The 21,533-nt window shown below is 34.1% G+C and overlaps 1 protein-coding gene across 2 annotated transcripts in view; it reads left to right on the top strand.

Moving 5' to 3' along the window:
* Window positions 1–345: 345 nt before the first annotated feature.
* Window positions 346–21,533, top strand: part of LOC107438890 (sushi, nidogen and EGF-like domain-containing protein 1) — a 48,541-nt gene continuing 27,353 nt past the window's right edge. For both annotated transcript variants that reach the window (XM_071188496.1, XM_071188497.1), the window contains exons 1-5: window positions 346–465; window positions 10,177–10,290; window positions 13,589–13,705; window positions 16,377–16,484; window positions 19,072–19,194. In XM_071188496.1, coding sequence (XP_071044597.1) covers window positions 402–465; window positions 10,177–10,290; window positions 13,589–13,705; window positions 16,377–16,484; window positions 19,072–19,194 — 526 coding nt within the window. In that variant the 5' untranslated portion in view covers window positions 346–401. The remainder of the gene's footprint in view (window positions 466–10,176; window positions 10,291–13,588; window positions 13,706–16,376; window positions 16,485–19,071; window positions 19,195–21,533) is intronic.

Genomic DNA, 21,533 nt, shown 5'->3' on the forward strand with positions numbered 1-21,533 from the left:
ATTATATAGAAATAGAAATTGATACCATTGTGGCGTCATCAAAGACTCATCACATCGAACGTCACGCAGAACGTCATCTTCATTAAAATACAGCGCGGCTGGAAGAAACCGATATCTCAAGATACAAATCAGCTTTCCCGGACTGCGCGCGCCTACACTCAAGAAGGATAAAAACCAGCTCACCGTCGATCAGTTTGCCACTTCGACTTCAGCTCTCACCCGGAGATGTGCGCTGAACCAAAGCCACCTAGTCCCGAATTACTGATGTCTTTCCACTTACTCTGATGATAGACTTTATTTTGCAAAACTCTTCTTAGTATTTTAGTTGTTTATGAAGGAAATAAACCAAGTTATAATTATAAAAATGCCTGGTATCTTCTACATACTTCCAAACACTAAAGATGGTGACCCCAGGACTAGAACGAAATTCAATGGAGTCTTGCAAGAATCAAGAAATTTCCGCTCGTAAGTTCCTTATTTTTGCTCATAAAAGGTTTTTTTAAATGCCCTCTGCCGTAATAGGAATATTCTGTGCCTTTTTTGCATTATTTTCTACAATGCCTACAGATAGTGAAGTCATGCGTGTGGCTGTTAAAACACCTCCTGTTTGGAGGGATAATATAGAGTTGTGGTTTAGTAACATTCAGTCACAATTCGAAATTGCAACCATTACTGCGGACGGTACCAAATTTCACTACGTTGTTTCTGCATTGGACAGTGAACTTTCGTCTTTTGTCTCTGACATAATTAAAAGCCCTCCGGATGAAGATTCCTACGTAGCGCTCAAAAAACGTCTAATCGATCAGTTTTCCGATTCTGAAAGTGCTCGTATTAGGACTTTATTATCTGATATGTCGTTGGGTGATCTGAGACCGTCTCAACTTTTAGACAAAATGACTAAATTGTCCGCTACTAAAGTTTCAGATGAGGTACTTAAAATGCTCTGGCTTCAACGTTTACCATTAAACATTCAACAAATTTTATCAGTCAGTTCGGATAAGTTAGAAAGTTTGGCCACAATAGCCGACAAAATCTCTGAAATTGCTATTATAACCCCTACAATTTCCGCAATGCAAGATGACTCTCTTAGAATTAGTAGACTAGAAGCAACTGTTGCCGAACTGAATAAAACCATGAAGAGACTTTCATCATTTAGGTCAAAATCTCCCAGAAATTGATTGCGAAGCAAGTCTCCAGCGAGAAAACAGTATTCTACGTGCTGGTACCATTTTAAATTCGGAAATAAAGCGCTTAAATGCAAGCAACCATGCAGTTTTTAGGAAAACTAGCTTGCTCGCATGTTTCGGCGACGGCTGTTGCGAGTTATGATCATAGTCGCTTATATATTAAAGACCAAAATTCCGGTACGAAATTTCTGGTAGATAGCGGATCAACAGTTTCGGTTTATCCCGTTCAGCGTCCAGCGAAACATCTTGATAAAAATATCGAATTACTTGCCGCTAACGGCTCGAAAATTTCTACTTATGGGAAAAAAGTGATTACATTAGATTTAGGATTCCCACGAACTTTTCGGTGGACCTTCATTCTGGCTGATGTGTCACGGCCGATTTTAGGTGCGAATTTCCTTGAGCGATTCGAACTCATTCTGGATATTAAAAATCGTCAATTAATCGATAACACATCTGCAAAGTACATTCGTGGTTTTTACCCCTCTCAGCCTTGTAATAGCATTACCGCAATAGGTAAAAATTCGGTATATCAAAAACTTTTATTTAAATTTCCGAATTTGACAAATCCTTCAGTTAATGTCGTAGTTAAGGATCACGGAACTACGCACTGTATTATAACGAGAGGTCCTCCTCTCTGTTCCCGAGCTCGTAGGTTGCCGCCTCATAAATTGGCTGCCGTTAAAGAGCAATTTCAGGAGATGGTCGACCAGGGAATTTGCCGTCCTTCCAGCAGTCCTTGGAGCAGCCTCATACATCTCGTGCCAAAAGGGAAGAATAATTGGCGTATTTGTGGGGATTACAGCCGGCTCAACAGCGCCACGGAGCCGGACAGATATCCAATACCACATATTCAGGATTTTGCTTCCGAATTACATGGAAAAACAATTTTTACAAAACTGGATCTAAAACGCGCGTATCACCAGATACCTGTTGAACCTAGTGACATTCCAAAAACTGCTTTAATCACCCCAATAGGGTTGTTTGAATTTAAGTATATGACTTTCGGATTAAGGAATGCGGCCCAAACTTTTAAACGGTTTATTGATGAAACATTAAGAGGATTAAAATGTTTCGCATACCTTGACGACTTACTTATTGCGTCAACGGATTTCGAATCACATTTATCAGACTTGGAGGCTATTTTCACACGTTTAAATGCTAAAGGACTGGTTTTAAATTTGGATAAATATATATTTGGTGTAAAAGAACTTACTTTTTTGGGATGTCTAGTTTCAAAAGAGGGAATCAAACCAGATCCCGACAAAGATGCGGTACTTAGCAACTATCCAAAACCAAACAAAGTTCGTGCTTTACGACGGTTTCTAGCAATGGTCAATTTCTATCGCAGATTTATTCCCAAAGCTGCAATTCAACAAATGGCACTTTACGCTCTAACTAAGGGAAGGAAGAAGAATGACTCCACCCCTTTACAATGGACTGATGAATCTAATAAAGCTTTCAATATTTTCAAGGAATCAATCGCAAACGCTGCACTTTTAGCACATCCATACCCTAATGCTAAAATTTCTCTTTCGGTTGATGCTTCAGACCTTGGCATAGGAGCTGTATTGCAACAGCATATAGCTGATAGGACCGGACCACTTGCGTTTTTTTCTCGTCGTTTTACACCTACTGAAAGTAAATACAGTACTTACGATAGAGAGTTGCTTGCAATTTATAATGCCATCAAAAATTTTCATTATACACTGGAAGGTAGGTCCTTCACAGTTTTTACGGACCATAAGCCGTTAATTTTTGCTTTTAGCCAGGAACACGAAAAAATTTCTCCCCGTCAACTCAGACACTTAGATTTTATTAGTCAATAAACTACTGATATTAGATTTATTTAAGGCAGCGATAACGTTGTCGCAGATGCATTCTCTCGTATAGAGGTGATAGATTTACCTAGTACGATAGATTACACAGCAGTGGCGGAGGAGCAATCAAAAGACGCTGAGCTGAAGCAATTACAATCTAACCCTTCCTTGACGATCAAGCCGATCGCTTTTAGCTCAAGTGATCTACCACTATTTTGAGTTACCTCTACGGGTAACATACGCCCGTATGTTCCAGAGAGCTTCAGACACCTTGTGTTCCAGTCAATACACAAATTGTCTCATTCACGCCCCAGACCGACTACTCACGCTGTTAAACAGCGATACATTTGGCGATCTCTGAAGAAAGACTGTGCGGAATGGTGCAAGAAATGTTTGGATTGTCAGCGATCAAAACTTTCACGACACACAAAAACTCCTCTTGGTCAATTTCCAACTGCGGTCGACAAATTTCGACACGTCCACTTGGACATAGTGGGACCATTTCCTCCATCGCAAGGATACACTTACATCCTTACGTGTATCGATCGCTTCACTCGATGGCCTGAAGCTATTCCCCTGAAAGATCAGTCTGCTGAAAGTGTTGCTAACGCTTTCTTTTCAGGATGGGTTGCTCGGTTCGGTGTGCCAGAGATTATTACGACTGACCAGGATCGTAACTTTGAAAGTAATTTATTTTTAGCTCTTTCGAAGTCTCTGGGTACCAAACGTAATAGAACCACAGCTTACCACCCTTCTGCAAATGGCTTGATCGAACGCTTTAACCGGCAGTTAAAGGGAGCCCTCAGGTGTAGTCTCGCCGGCACTGAAAGATGGATGGAAAAATTGCCGATCGTCCTCCTGGGAATACGAACTGCCTTAAAGGAAGATCTTAACACCTCGACAGCAGAACTGGTATACGGCTGTAATCTTCGTCTGCCTGGCGAATTTTTTTCTTCTATTTCAGGTACGAAATCTCCACAGCAACTGCTACTATCCTTAAAGGAGCACTTCCGGCAGATTCGACCAACACCTACCTCACGTCATGGATCAACGGAGATGTTTGTCCATGCTTCCCTGAAAGATACTTCGCATGTTTTCATCCGTGACGATGCTGTCAGTCGTCCATTATGTCCGCTGTCCGTCGTCTCCTTACCTTGGTCCTTATCCTGTGATCGAACGCAAGCCGAAGTTTTTTCAAGTCCAGATCGGAACTAAGAAGAGATGGATCTTCACTGATTGACATAAGCCTGCCCATTCTTTTTCACAGATTCAAGAGGCTCCAGTCATCCCGCCGCCAATACATCCCGTGAAGTCTGCTCTTAAGACGTCCACAACTCGGTCCGGTAGACACGTCCGTTTCCGGATTCCCGTACCTCAGCGTTCTGGACTGGTGGGGGAGTCCTGTGGCGTCATCAAAGACTCATCACATCGAACGTCACACAGAACGTCATCTTCAATAAAATACAACGCGGCTGGAAGAAACCGATCTCTCTAGATGCAAATCAGCTTTCCCGGACTGCGCGCGCCAACACTCAAGAAGGATAAAAACCAGCTCACCGTCGATCAGTATGCCACTTCGACTTCAGCTCTCACCCGGAGATGTGCGCTGGACCTAAGCCACCTAGTCCCGAATTACTGATGTCTTTCCACTTACTCTGATGATAGACTTTATTTTGTAAAACTCTTCTTAGTATTTTAGTTGTTTATGAAGGAAATAAACCAAGTTATAGTTATAAAAATGCCTGGTATCTTCTACATACTTCCAAACACTAAACCATAAAAAATTAATTCGTTTTCGTGTTCTTTTCATGTATTTAGCATTTTAGTTTTTTTATTCTTAAGCGTTGTAGCTATATAATATATAAAATAGGAGCTTAATTGTTTTTGAAGGAACGATCACACTTACCTTGGATCTCTTTGGTTTTTCTATTCTTTATTTTAACAGTTTTTATTAAATGTAATTAGTTATTTTCAGAAAGTTTCAGTTTGCAGGTAAGCACTTAGATTTTAATATTGAAGTTTCATGATTTGCTTTCATAGTAATTGTTGTTCTAAAGTATTCGTTGACTTCTTAAAAACCCGATTACTGACATGGCAGAACCGCCTTCCAAAAAACTTTGTATTTTGTCAAAGAAAAAGATATTAAGAGATTCTCAAAGAAGAAGAAGGGCCCAAGAAACGTCTGTGGAACGTTAAAGAAGGATGGAACATGACCGAATTTCGACAAGCAGTTCTAGAGCCCAAGAAGTATCACAGAAACGTCAAAGAAGATTAGAAGAGGATCGTGTCTCAACTAGCAGTGCTAGGGCCCAAAAAACATCTGAAGAACGCGGAAGAAGAGTAGAAAATAATCGTGTCTCAACCAAAAATGCAAGGATCCGAGAAACATCCCAGGTACGTCGAAGAAGGCTAGAAGAAAATAGTGCTTCAACATCCCAAGCTCGATTGCATTTGTGGCAAGACAAGGAAAACTCTGCATTTATGTACAACCCATCTTTATGTTATGCATCAGATCCATTGATAAAAATTGGTGGAATGGCAACAGAATGCATTTTTTGCCAGGCATTAAAATGGAAAGGTGAAACACCAAGTATGTGTTGCAGCAATGGAATAATTAAGCTCTGTGAACTTCAAACACCTCCTGAACCTCTACTGGCATTGTTAACAGATTCTTCAATTGAAACAGTACATTTTCAGAGTAACATCAGAAGATACAATTCATGCTTTCAGATGACATCATTTGGATCTGGGAGCGAAATCCGGGAACAAGGCTTTATGCCTACTTTCAAAGTTCAGGGACAAGTGTACCACAGAATAGGAAGCCTACAACCACAAATAAATGATAAGCCAAATTTTCTTCAATTATACTTTGTAGGTGATCAGGAAAAGCAATCCGAACAACGTTGCAGGAATGTTTTGAAAGTAAAACAAGCATTAGTTTCAAGTTTGCAAGAAATGTTGCATGAACACAATAATTACGTGAGAAGTTTTAAGTTGGCCATGGAGAAAATGACTCCGGAATTAAAAGTTATAATTCAGGCAGATAAACCACCTGTCGGTCAGCATGAAAGACGATTTAATGCTCCAAATACGTCGGAGGTGGCAGTTATTCATGCAGGTGATGTATACAGTAGCAGAGATATAGTATTGGAATTAAAAAGTAATGAAATTAAAAAAATTGCAGAAACACACCGAGCATATGATGCATTGCAGTATCCTTCGATGTTCTGGCAAGGTGAAGACGGCTACCATTTTGAACTAAGGCAAGTAAATCCAACTACTGGCTTCCCGACTTCTAAGAAAATTTCAGCCATGGATTTTTATGCCTATCGAATTATGTTTCGAGCAGCAAATTTCAATATTATTTTAAGATGCAAGGGACTTTTTAATCAATTTATTGTGGACATGTTCGCAGAAATTGAATCTGAGCGACTGATGTTTGTACGCTTGAACCAGAAGAAACTACGTGTTGAAGAGTATGTTCATCTCAAGGATGCCCTAAACAGAGACGGGAGTGTTCATGATATAGGTAAAATGGTAATTTTACCTTCTACATTTACTGGTGGTCCACGCTACATGCATGAGCGAACTCAAGATGCGATGACATATGTTAGAAATTACGGGAAGCCTGATTTGTTTATTACATTCACCTGTAATTCACAGCGGCAGGAGGTTACCAATGAATTAATGCCTAGGCAGAGAAGTCACGATCGACATGATTTGCTAGCAAGAGTTTTCCATCTTAAACTAAAAGTTCTTATGATTCTCATCAACAAAGGAAAAGTATTTGACTCTGTTCAATGTTTTATGTACACAATAGAGTGGCAAAAACGCGGTCTCCCACATGCTCATATCTTAATTTGGCTGCATGAAAAAATCCATGTTCATAGCATAGATAATGTAATAAGTGCAGAAATACCTGATCCAGAAATTGATCCAGTTTTTCATGATGTTTTTAAGACACAAATGATACATGGCCCTTGTGGGATCCTGAATCAACAGTCTCCTTGCATGAAAGATGGAAAATGTACAAAAAGGTACCCTCGAAATTTTTTGAAAGAAACACAAACTGGGGAAGATGGATATCCCCTGTATCGTCGACAGAGTCCAGAGGATGGCGGTTATACGACAGTTAAAAAAGTACGGAGTTCTGATATTGTTATGGATAATAGATGGGTAGTTCCTTTTTGTCCATTGTTGTCAAAAACTTTTAATGCCCATATTAATGTGGAATTTTGTAATTCGATAAAATCTATAAAATATGTTTGCAAATACGTAAACAAAGGATCTGATATGGCTGTATTTAACATTGCCAACGACGAAAGTGTGCATGATGAAGTACAGCATTATGAAATAGGACGATACATCAGTAGCAATGAGGCAGTGTGGCGTATTTTGGGTTTCCCTATACATGAAAGGCATCCAACAGTTGTTCATTTAAGTGTACACTTAGAGAATGGCCAGCGAGTTTACTTCACATCAGAAAATGCACGGGAAAGAGCTCAAGCTCCACCAGCCACAACACTTACTTCTTTTTTTAGCTTATGTCAAAACGATGATTTTGCTCGCACTTTGTTGTATAATCAGTTGTCGAAGTACTATACATGGTCTGCAAGCAGCAAAAAGTGGGTTCGGCGGAAATCTGGTCTGATAGTATCTGAAGACCCAGGAATTAAATCAAGTGATGCACTTGGTCGCGTCTACACTATTCATCCCAACAATTCCGAATGTTTTCATCTTCGACTGCTGCTTCATGAGGTGCACGAATCTACATCTTTCAATGACTTAAAGACTTTTGGAGAAATAAAATGCGAAACATTTAAGCAGGCTTGCCAGGTAAGAGAACTTCTTGAAGATGACTCGCATTGGAAAAGCACGTTAGATGAAACTGCTGTTGTTCGATCACCTGAAATGCTGCGCAATTTATTTGCAATTATGTTGCAAACATGTTCTATTGCAAACCTTCTGGAATTGTGGAATTTACAAAGAGAAAATATGGCCGAAGATGTTTTGCATCAAGCTAGGATTAGAAGTACTGACATGGATTTAAATTTTGATGATGCTATCTTCAATCAGGCATTAATTCTTCTTGAAAACCAGGTCAAAGAATTGGGTGGTTCTGGTTTAAAAACTTATGAACTTCCTTTGCCACAACAAACAGATACCATTGACTTAAACAGAGAAATTTTGAGGGTAACAAATTACAATACAGATGAAATGACATCATACATTGATTCAAATTAGCCAAATCTGGTTCAAGACCAGAAGGAAGCTTTGGAGAAAATCTTATTTGCTGTATTTAATGACGTCGGTGGAATATTTTTTGTGGATGCACCTGGTGGAACAGGAAAAACTTATCTCATAAATCTGATTTTAGCAAAAGTGAGACAAATAAATAAGATTGCACTTGCTGTTGCATCCTCTGGTATTGCTGAAACTCTTTTGTCTGGTGGACGAACAGCTCATTCAGTGTTTAAATTACCTTTAAATTTATCAACCGTCAAGCATTCTACCTGCAATATTTCCAGAAGCTCACACAAAGCTGATGTTCTTAGAAGATGTTAACTAATAGTTTGGGATGAGTGCACTATGTCACATAAAGCTGCTTTAGAAGTCCTGGATATCACTATGCAAGACCTTTTAAAAAACAACAAGTGTATGGGAGGTGTAACTTTAGTTTTATCTGGTGATTTTTGCCAAACACTTCCTGTAATACAACGTGGGACAAATGCAGATGAAATACATGCATGTATAAAGTCATCTTACATTTGGACAAATGTTCAAAGACTGCGGCTGAAAACTAATATGCGAGTTCATTTAACAGGACAAGTCTTTGCACAGGAATTTGCCAACAATCTTCTAAGACTTGGAAATGGGGATATTAGTGGTGATGAAGAAGGGCTTATAGATGTGAAAAATATTGGAAATCGTGTTGCCACAACCGACAAACTCAAAGAAATGGTTTTTCCTAATATTCATGAAAATTACTGCAACCCTCAATGGCTATGTGAAAGACCTGTCCTTTCTCCAAAAAATGATGTTGTTAACGTGATAAATAACCTGGTGCTCTGGAAATTTACAAGTCTATCGACGCTGTCATGGAAATAGATCAAGTTGTCAACTATCCGACAGAATTTTTGAACTCATTGGAACCACCTGGAGTGCCTGCACATAAATTAGAATTGAAAATTGGAGCACCAATTATGCTTTTAAGAAATTTGGATCCACCTGCATTGTGTAATGGAACAAGATTGATTGTGAAAACCTGATGTTATTGAAGCTATGATTATAACAGGACATTCAACAGGAAATAGTGTGCTTATTCCTCGCATCCCCATCATATCTTCAGACAATCCGTTTCAGTTTAAACAACTTCAGTTTCCTGTTCCACTTAGTTTTGCGATGAGTATAAATAAATCTCAGGGACAATCTTTAAAAGTCGTTGGTCTTGACTTGCAGAAGCCTAGCTTTTCACATGGACAGCTTTATGTTGGCTGCTCAAAAGTTGGTGACGAAAAGAACTTATATTTATTGGCACCTAATGGAAAAACTAAAAATATTGTTTATAAAGAAGTTTTACAAGAATAGGAAGAATTATATACTATCTGTATGCTGGCTGACACAAGTTTTATTTTATTGCTGTTTCATAAATATGTTATTAACTGCGTTTTAATTTTCAGCTATTGGCCAATGATGATTTCGAAAGCAACTTTTGTATGCTTTTACAATTTCTGAGTCTCCACCTGATAGTTATATTATAGGTTAGGTTACCATAGGCCTTAGGTCACCATAGTAAAGTCACATCTTCAAACATCCTCAAGAGCTATAACACATCTGCAGCAGAACTGGATATGAAGACAAATTTGCAGGACAGGAGCACTTTAATTGTCCACTAATCTTCAGATTTCCTGCTATGTTTTAAAACACTTTATTTGTGAAAACCTTTAGCGTGGCGGACAGCTGGCCGCTTTAGGCGGCTAGTGTTTAATAATTACATAAAAACCAATTTAATAAGATGATTTTCGCCAAAATTCCTGTTATAGTTTAGAGATTTTGACTCATTATTTAACAAATATCCCCTTTAGTTAGTTGAAACAATTTGTTTGATGTTTTTTACTGGTGTTAACAAGACACATTGTATCTAATATGCATTCTTTTTTTATTTTAAGATGTGAACACTGTATGTGACTGTGGAAATGGATTATGCGTTGAAGAAGATGGTAAAGCGGTTTGTAAATGTAAGCCAACGTATGGATTTATAGAAACACAAATAAAATGCATAGGTAAGTAATTGTTTCTGCTTTTTAATGCTTTTCCCCTTATTTAATAACAATTGTGCGCCTGCAAACGAGTAATGAGCTTAAATCGATAATGATTGGCTGTTAAAATGTGGCATTTTTTATGGAACGCATAGAAGTCAATTTTAATAGCAACAAAAAAAATAGAAAAAACAGAAGTAAACCAATATTTCTTAATTTTCTCTGTGTATATATTCTCCCATTAGAGTTGACCAGAAAAACTTGGAACTAACCACATGAAGATGTTTGCACATTGAGTTCCATCTATACTGTAACCTTCCCTTTTTTTGGACGGGTATTTACATTATAGCTATATTCAAAGATTTTTATTTGAGATGGATATCTTGGTTTACTTCATTGTTAAGTTTCTTTTTTTATATCTATAACACATTTTAAGTCTGATTGTTTGGAGAGTTAAGACAAAACTGATCTAGACTTTAATGTTGCTCAAACTCTTACTTAATGTTCTTAATCTTATTCGAAGTTTCTGTCACAAGTTTGACGCTCCTTTATAACAGCCTGGAGAGTGATTGGGAGATTTTGATATCTCTCTAATGCGTAGTATCGGAGCTAATGTGTGATATAATTTAAACGTCACTTAAGTTGTGAAACATCGGAGAAGGATATACCAATCAAAAATTTCAATGAATGATTTGAAAGCAATCTGCAGGATAAAAATTTAGCTTCGGTAGCACAAAATTTCTAAGAGTCTTTTTCATTGGGACGGTTTGTCTTGCTTTTAAGGCCCTTCTTATATACTGTCTAAGAATTTAATTGACGACAATTAACTGTTTGAAATGGATAAAGGAACGGGACAGCAATTTGGCTAGTCTACTAGACAATGTTGCAAGGTGATTGCATTTAAAATGTACTGCAGGTATTGTCGGTTGACAGGAATTTGTTCAGCAAAGACCGTAGTTTGCAATACCGACTAGAAAATTTCAAGATTCGGATTGTTCTTCAATCATTAATTGGAATTCTTGTATGGTATATCCTCTGCAATACTTATGTAGTTATGATATTAGATCTCCGAAAAATTCAGGCACCTTGCGAATTAGAAAAACTATAATGTTTCCGTGTCACTCTCAGACTTTGTACAGGTGTGTTAAACATTTGATAGGGGATACAAATAAACTAAGTGAACATGAAGATAGGAATGGATATATCTTAGCAACACTAAGATCCAGATCAGTAAATCTTAATTTCTTCAAAATATCAACAGAAGATATAGAAAAGGAACCCTATCGATGCAATAAGCTAAAGTATCCTACTCCATTGAAATATTTTGTCCACAATAGTAAATATAATGCAAAAACCACTTAAAGAATCTGGAGGGTTGAATGGTTGTTTTGTAGGAGGAGCTCGATGCGATGGTATGCAGGAAGCCCATTTTTAAACGTCGTGAGTTCTGATTGGTAAGATATAGCCTAATTTACAAAGTAAAAATTATGAAAAATTTTTAAACTTGTGTGTTTTTCTAAAACGTTGTGCGATCGAAAAAAGGCGTGATTAATTTTTCGAACGATACGCAAATGAAGGATATTTACCGATTTAAAAAAAGTTTATGCCGTTTTTATTTTTTTTCAATATACAACTTTTTTGCATTAAACTGTTGATAAAAAAGTTTTTTTTTGAAAAAATAATAAGACTTATTAAAATGCCTCAAAAATATTTATTATGTAAAAAAATTGATTAGCCGCTTAATTAAACCTGATAAAAAATGTAACAACCCTTAATAATAAAATTAGTTTAAAGTATAGTAGTATAAGTAGGAAACGTTCTAAAAACATAAAGATAGCCAGAGATATTATGTAAATTACGTATGTTCATTTCGTAATTTTATAAACTCACCCAGTTTCCACTCAGTTTATGGTTTCAAGAGAGTAGCGGTAATTGTGCTGCATTGAAAGTTTGTGGAACCAAATCTTCTCAGTATTACTTTCCAATCGGTAATCCCTGTTCCATTCCCGTTAGCTCATGATAGGTCAACTAGGCATTAATGGTTTAAGCTGCAATTAAACAAGAGCGAAATATGTTTGAAGTTACGCTTATGATATTATTACAAAATAAATGTCTTGAATAGTAAAAATATCTTATGAAACTTAATTGAACTTAAATACTGATAATTAAGGAAATGAGGTATGGTTTTTTATGTATTTTTTCCCGCTGAATCTAATGAAACCTAACCTGCATTGCTATAACGAGAAGATAAAATGATTTTATGAACTAAATATACTTGTTTGTACATATTTGCGCATTTTACTTAATATATAGACAAGTTATAATCATTTAATGCAAAAAAGTTTAATTTTGTACTTGCACTTATTTAAGCAACTTTTATTGCTATGCAGATAGCCCTAATGATTTGTATTTGATCTTGTTTGATACAAGGGCAAAATTTAATTCTTTGTATATATAAATGCTTATAACTTCTAAATTATTAGTCAGATTGTTTCAGGATTAGTCTGATTCAATTCAGGGTAAAAAATTACATCAATACATAAACCCTAGAAGTTTAGGCAGCTCCTAGGTAGCAACGCAAGTGTCTACATAAGTATGTGACATAAGAAGCACTTTTTAGGAAGAAATGCGCTTGTAACTTTTAAATTATTTGTTCTATTGACTTGTTTATAGTCACATTCAATTTAGTTTGAAAAACTATATTCGAAGAAATATTTTGCGTGTCTAGATATCAATGACGAGAACATAAATATGTACAAGTGCAAACAAATACATTTTTACTTAAACCTCTTATATATTCTAAACTATTCGTTCTATCGTATAAGGTTCAGATTCGATTCAGCTTAAAAAAATCATTGAAAACTATATCTTATTTGCTTAAATATCAGTATTTAAGTTTCCACCTCCTTTTTTACACCCTCCTGCCAAAATCAGTCACAGGATATCTCGGGATTCCATGTGCGGCTCTCAGAAATTTCGCAAAACATATTCCAAATGGTTTCGGCTTGTTATTTTAAGTGTTTGGGTTTGGTAAAATTTTCACCTTATTTTACCGCATTATTGCTCGTGACCACAGAACATTTAATTCATTGCCAATGATGGTACTCTGAAATACAGTTCAGATTGAGTGCAACATGAAGGAAATATGATAGAAATATTATTAGTAGATAATAAATAACGTGATTTTCAATAAGTTTGAGATGGTTTCTTCAGAATGTACTTTATAATTAAATACAGGGAGCAATATTAATTTGTGTTTCAAGTTTTTAAATTTCAATTTTTTGAACTTCTATCTTTTAAAATTTCAACTTTAATATTTCAGCTTGCAATTGCGGCGAAGGCTGGAACTGCACTTATTCATTTTCAGGGTCAATTAAGACGTGTATTTGCACAAATGGGTATAAGCAAAAAGGAAATGGAACGGATAAAATGTGTGTAGGTAATGTATGAACAAGTATTTTTTTTTATTAAGATTTTAAAAAAAGCAAGTGCAATATGTATATTATATGTAGTTGCAATATATATTTATATTGATATTCAAAACAAAAGAAAATTTTTCAATAAAACTAGAATACATTGATGTTTGCTCTCTGCAACATAAATTTTTGTTTATTGAGATTTTTTTTTTTTTGAAAAAGTAATTAAAATATGTATATCATATATGGTTGTAATTACATGGATGTTTAAAATTAAAAAAATATTTCATTGAAACTAGAAGGAATTATTTTTGTTCTCTGCACTCCTAGAATATTTTAGTTTTGCTTTATTTGCTGACGACTTTTCTTAAAACAAAATTTTAAGAACGGGTAAAATATGCAGTGAAACTTTAGTCACCATAATTATTTGATTCAATACATATCATTATATTTTTGTCTTATTATACACAATCTTATTATACAGATTATTAAAGACAACTATCAAACAATTAAAATTAATTTTCGCAGTTAAATTATTTTTTAACTCTTTTTGCTCAGGAAAACTATTTGAGCAAATAAAAAAGTGAAGCAATTTTTCTATCTAGTTGATGAATTTGATGATTTTATAATCATAGCTTTATTTGATAAAATTTATTTGATTTATTTGTTTTTAATAAAACATAAAATAATTATTCTACTCACAAAATTAAAAAGTTTTAAAAACTTTTTCTCGATAGTGTCCGAAAAAACTTTCTTTCGAATAGAATAGAAAAGAATAAAGGAATAGAATAAAGCTTAAAAAGTAAAATTAACATTATATGTTTCAAATATTCGAGCACTATCCTAACTGAAGTAATGAGAACATATTTTCCAGGTTGCGTCTTCTTCCCACACTTTGAGAGTAAAACTCTGAATCTGTCTTAAAAATTCATGTTTTTGTCCAATAAATCTCAAGTTTTGTATCTGATTTTGTGACTAAAAATATCTTCTCGCTAGCTAATTAGAATATATATTGTTCCGGTTTGTACATAGGTAGACAAAAAGTGCTAAGTCCAATATATACAAAATATTTCTAGTATCACTTCCCAAGATGAAATCCAGCTTTTTTTTCAGAGGCTCAATCTCACACAAGTTCGAAGAATTTTAAACATATATCGAGATACTTAGGATTAATTAAAAGCCGAATACTCCCGAACCCGAGGTATACGCATGTTAAATATCAAATTTTGTGCCCTCTCCATTCGGCCTTTGATGTCTAAACAAAGAAATCAGTCATTAAAACCTAATTTATCACTAACTTATAAAACAAAAGGCGAAGAGAAAAATTTTGAATCGAATGTGTAACGCCGCGCATGATTAGCATTTATTAACTGTAACCATTAATCCTGCTGAGCTCGAATACTCTGATCGACGCACATTCCATTGTTGATCATGCTCAAACACGGTAATCTTGCTTTTAAACGTGTCCTTCACCTTCTCCATTTGCTCTGGAAATTGAAGTTACATTTTTTTATGTTTAGCTGTCCTGGCTTTTCTTAGACTTTTATGCAGTCCTATTAATTCGGATAATGTAATCGTTTATATGTATATATATTTAGAAATAGTTTGATGATAGAGCGTGAGGAGCAGGGAATATGCGAACCTTCTGAAGATTCTTCTGTCATGGTGATGATATGATGTGAAAAAATAGAAAGAAATAAATAAATAAAAAACAGTCGATCTTAGATCTTTATCAAGACACCAGTTAAGGTAACTCTGTCGCTGCTACAGGCAATAAATTCCCAAAGGAAGATGAGGGACTGTATCATCAAACCTCCCCAGGATCGTAGGTCGATTGCTGAGATCAGGTTTTTACCAGAAACCACTGGCATTTTTATTGCAGCATCATTTTTCAGAAGGCACTGGACTGTTCAGGGACACCATCGGAACAGAATAATCCTTATAATGGGGTATGTGTTCCCTTTTCGATACACTCCACCATCAAACTATTCGAAATATACATAACGATGATATCTTATCCGAATTAATTAGATGGCATGAACGAATGTCTGAAAAAACCAAAAACCAACAATATAAGAATAGCAACTTTATTTCTTGAACATGCGGAGAAGGAAAAAAATACGTTGAAAAGCAAGCTTACCTACATCAAGCACGATCAACAATGGCGTGTGCGTCGATCCAGATATGCGAGCTCGGCAAAGTTAGCAGTTACAGTTAAAAAAGGCTAACGCAAGGCACCGTGAAACAAAAATAAGGTGATGGCATAAAGGTTGACAACGGGGTATTGTGCATCGCAGTTCAATTATTATGGTGTGTCTCTGTGCAGAAATGGTTCAGAGACATTTTAATTACATAACTGACAACTGCGAATATACTGCTAAAACACTCAAATTAACGAAACCAAGTTGCAAAATTAAAGAATGCATACTCAAGCTAGGAAACTTTTATTTGCAACGCACTATGTTTCATGCAACAACAAAAAAAAAGAAGAATGAGTCATAAACATGTATAGTAGAAGAAATCATTAGCATGCATATTAATTAAAGGAGGATGCACGTTTTGCAGAGAAAATAGTAACATTTCATTATTACAAGCTAACATTTTTTTGACCTTTCTCTTCTGTTTTTTTTTCGAAGATAATTTTATTTTGTTTCAAGACAGCAACTGTAACGCTGCGATTAAAACTTTTTACAGGACCGTGTACTAATAATCCTTGCGGAAAAGGTGGCACTTGTGTTGATGTTGCACCAGGAATGTACAAGTGTGACTGTCTGGAAGGATTTACCGGAAGAAATTGCAAAGGTAATTGAATGAAAATTTTCTCAAAATGTAGTTGAATTTGCATTTAAATAATGCAAACAATTTTAAAACAAAAAAAGAAGATTTTGTATTGATACATTTTCTGTTTACAATAAAGTAAATTAGTAGCAGCAGAAAGTAATATACTTATTACACTTAAAGGGTACAGCAGGGCCTTCCGCAAATGATATCACATTTAGAGGGGAGAGAGAAGAAAGAAAAGTTGACAGTTTGTGATGCGGAAAAATGTTACAAGAAGTGCGATTGCAAAGACTTTTGTAAAATTTTTAAATGACTTTTTCAAGAAAATAAATTCGAAAATAATTATTATTTTTATTCTCATAATGTTGATTCTATTCTTTAAGATTATTCTATTCTTTAAGATTATTCTATTCATTATTTTCACTTTCGTAATGTTATTTTTATTCTACAAGATTACTCAATGTATCATATTTATTCAGAGAAAAATTGTTGTCCAGTCGCAGAAAAATATGCTTCATGTTTAACCATAATATTGGTAATGTGATCCATCATATAGTTCGAATTTGCTGCAATTTAATTATTTTACAGTTACGAGAATGAAATCGTAAATAATATGAAAGGTGCTAAATCGAGCTGCATATTAGTTCAGGTTGATTTGATTTTATGCAACCAAGTTCAAAAAGCACGATAATTTGTTTCAACTTCGCAATATTATAAAAATTTACCAAATTTGAACGATATTATTATTTTTTGCGAACTTAATAACTGTTTCTTTTTTTCTTATTTTAATTGTTTTGAGTTGATGAAACTTAATTTTTAATTTCACATCAAAATTTTAATCAGCAATCCTTTGAAATTTGAATATACTCCCTCAAATCACTGTTTTAAAAAGTATGTTTTTCGTTGAAAAATATTAAAGTTGGCAAAATTAACGGTGCGCATGTTCCTTTGATTTTTTAATTAAAAATGAAGATAAATACAACATAAAAATCATTTAATTATGTACTTATTTATTGTCACAGTTAAACATACTTAAGGAAGTTTGTTATCTCCTTGTAAGGTACTGTATGTAAACCCTTCTTAGTTTGAAAAACAATGGTCACAAATTAAAAAAAGGACATCATAATGATACAACCAGTGTTACGGCGGTACTCGATCCCTCTAATGTTTGTACACACCCGTATTCAAATGTTCTATACGCGAACTCGTCGGTCAATACTCCTTATAGCCATTATCGGAATTCTATTCCGTCTAATTTTTCTCGGGAATGCAATGCTGGTTACACTCATTTAGCTTGAAACAACCATATTAATCTATATACTATATATAGAAAAATACATGTCAGTGGGTGTGTCCTTTATAGACTCCTAAACCATCCGACCGAAAGATATGAAACTTGGCACATCAATCGTTCAAAGAACTAGGAACGTCACTGCCGACATAAGAACGCACAACGACAAACCGTTGGAGCGGGATGAGCAGAAAACGAACTGGAGTTTTCTGATTGGCTAAGCATTAGTCATTGTTTTAAATTTAACGATTCAATTTCTCACATATTTTAACGATAACATCAGTGATAATTGCTAGCTTATAGCTCTATTTAATCAAAAAAGTTTATTGCACGTATTGAAATATTTAATTATTTTATATTTTCTATGTCAGATAAACTCAAGGCACATTACGTGATGGCACACGTGGTCTATGTCATCAACTTTATACTTTGTCTTATACCACGCGCTTTTATTTTATTTATATTAATCCTTTTAAACGTGTTTCAAATAATTAATCATTTAAAAAAAGGGTAATGAAATATAAAAATAGTTATTTATATATTCAAAAGCAAAATTATTGGGAAAATGGTACTAATTTGTTCATGAAAAACATGAAAAATGAGGCTTTTTTATGCCAATGATGCTTAATTATAGGGATCAGCACATGATGCTTACTTTAAGGGATATGTACCTAAGAAAATCACTCTTAGTGGTAAATTTTAACTATCATGAATCGGTCGCGAGCAGTAACGTCATGCCAAGTGATGCTAAATGCATTTTATCTTTATTCCAATGGTATGCATTGCAAGCAACGAGCTTTGCTTACTTTAATTACGTAAAGCCGTGGAAGAAGTAGAAGAACCAGGTAAATATATTTTTCAGAGCAGAAAAAGAAGCTGTATCAGAATTAATTTATTAGAAGGTGGGACGAATTCGTTCGAAAAATTTCTTTTTTTTTAATTCTAAGTCTTTTTTAAAATCCCTCAACTTACGACTAAAACGTATAATTGAAAATAAAACATATAAATAAAGGAAGAAAAACTTTAAGAATAGTTCCTTAGACTAAGGAAATGTAGATATTTCAAAGCAATCGACGATTTTTATAGACCTTACTTGAAAAAAAACTAATGATATAGTTCCGTTTTCGTCACTAAATCCGCTTTTCAGCATCTCACCAAACCTTTTTACTAAAAATATCCTATGATTAGACCAAGAGTTGTTACATAGTCATTTATTGCGTTTCATTATATTTCACATTAAAAATAATAAACAGTAAAAAAATTATATTACACTGTTAACTTATTACCCGTTTTTAATTCATACTGTTCATTTTTCAGATATTGTGAAAACTCCTTGTTCTTCAAATCCGTGTATGAATGGTGCCGTATGTAAAATTGTAGATAAATCTTACGAGTGCAAATGTACTACAGGATTTGTTGGAAAAAATTGTGATAAAGATGGTATACATTTAATTTATTTCGTGATAATAAAACTGTTAAAATTACCTTAATATTAAATAAATTCTATAATCCAACTAAATATCTATTTGAAGTTTTAATTATTCTTCGCTAATTCAATTGTAAATTGACATTTCAATTACAATTCAACTGTTAAAATTACCTTAATCTATATATATATTTCTCTTACACGGCGACAAAAAAAAGCTTCATTACAACTCCCCGAATGGCAACGCTAGAAAATCGACCAATGGTTGCCGCTAAAAATGTCACATGCCAAATCTAGCTGAGATGGCTCAACATATAGCGCTTTTAAAAACGGAAACTGAAATAACCAGAGAGAGCATAAGCTTGGCTGAAGTGAGTAGTCTTTGTCGGTAATCATCATCTATTTTAGTATTTTGTCGAAAGCTCTTTTTTTCACGAATTTGTATGTTACGAATTTATTTGACGATTTTTGATTTATATCACGAATTTATTTGTTTTACTAGAATTTATTTGTTTACGTAGGTTTTTCCATTGCAATTCACTTATTTCAATTTTTAATAGACTTAATTATAGCCAAAATTTTAACCTTTTTAAAGAGATATTAGTTTTAGAAATTTTGTCTTAAGATTTTATACTATAGCACATTGCTAATAGGTTTAACGAAAATCATGTCATTTATTTGAATTCAAATTTATTTTAATGACTCAGTATTTACTAAAAAGATGTACTTTTTTTTAAAAAAAAAAGTTTTTACATGAATTTGAATGATTGTTTTGAATTCTTAGAATTTTGTGCATTTGCAATGTACCTAAGTTAGAAGCGAGCGAAGCGAGCTTGGTTTGCGAAACAAACCATATAAGATTACGTAGCAATTTTCGGGGGTTGGCGAGCGTTAGCGAGCAGTGGGCGCAGCCCACTAGTATTATATAAATTCATTAATCCAACTAAATATCTATTTAGAGTTTTAATTATTCTTCGCTAATTCAATTGTAAATTGACATTTCAATTTAAAATATCCTAAATTGAAATGTCAATTTTTCAATGTACTTGATTTATACTTAATATATAGTTATATTACCTTTCTTTTACGTTGTCAACTTTTCTTACCTTGAAGATTATCATCCTTGTACGCGATTCGTTTTAGTAACATAAGTATTTGCTTCCTTATGAAACCATTTTACCCCCGTACTATATTGTAAACATGTAGCGGAAATGGGTGGTAGAGAGTACGCAATCGTATTAATCTGAATCACGGAATTTAGTAAAAGCAGCCTCATCATGCATTATTTTTTTCCATATCGAATACTCAGAATTAAAAGAAAAGTTACAGTCAAAATATCCCATAGTTAATTGACTGAAAATGTGCTAAATAAATTAACAATGGTCAAGATACTTACCTCATCCAGTTCGAATATGACTTTAATAAAGATTCAGACTTTTTTATCATCAATCTGTAGCAGATGGTCGACAAATTTGAAAAAAGAGTGTATTTTCTATTATATATTAAAGCTAGAACAGTGGTAAGAGAAAAAAAAGGACAAAGGATGGTCTTGCTAAAATGCATTCATTTTAAATATAGTTACTAAATAAATCGAGGAGACTAAATATCACATAGATCTGATCCTTATTCCATACTTCTGTCTAATTAAATATCGACAAAATATTAATAACTAACAAAAGCGATACATTTTTATTATAATTAACTTTTTTCCGTTAAAATTAAATTTAACTCTATTTCTTTTTTTACTTGCCAAACCTATGAACTCTATCAATGACACAAAAAATTTTTTTAACATTAATGTAGATTTATTTATGTGTCAATCTTATAGCTAAATGAAGCTACATTTTTATGTACTGTGTCCAAAAAAATGAAATGCCCTGAATAACATTTAATCTAATGATCAGATTTTTTGCGTACTAGCCTCAATCTTAAGGGTTTATAGCGATGAATTCTGATTAATTATGGTTGACAATATTTTTAGTTACAAAGTCAGACACAAAAATATACGAGTACTTTTTTGAATAGTGTATCAATTGGTTAGTGTATCAATCGTTAGTGTATCAATTGGTTAAATTAGACGATATATTTTATAAATATAGAATATTTCTTACATCAAACATTATAATAGTATATTATAATAGTTAGATCAAATTATTAGACGCTTTGTAGTTTTTTTAAATAATTAAATATTTGCACGAGTTTATATACAATACTTTTATATTTAAACATACATGTATTGGGTTTTTATTCAGGAGATTTTTTAAATACTTATATGCTTCCTATTTGAATTCCTTTTTACCGTATTGCAATATAATGTTAACCAATTGATACAGGAACATAAACAAATGCAAAC

This window comes from Parasteatoda tepidariorum, unplaced genomic scaffold (assembly GCF_043381705.1).
Source record: "Parasteatoda tepidariorum isolate YZ-2023 unplaced genomic scaffold, CAS_Ptep_4.0 HiC_scaffold_13, whole genome shotgun sequence".
In the NCBI taxonomy this organism is placed as follows: Eukaryota; Metazoa; Arthropoda; class Arachnida; order Araneae; family Theridiidae; genus Parasteatoda; species Parasteatoda tepidariorum.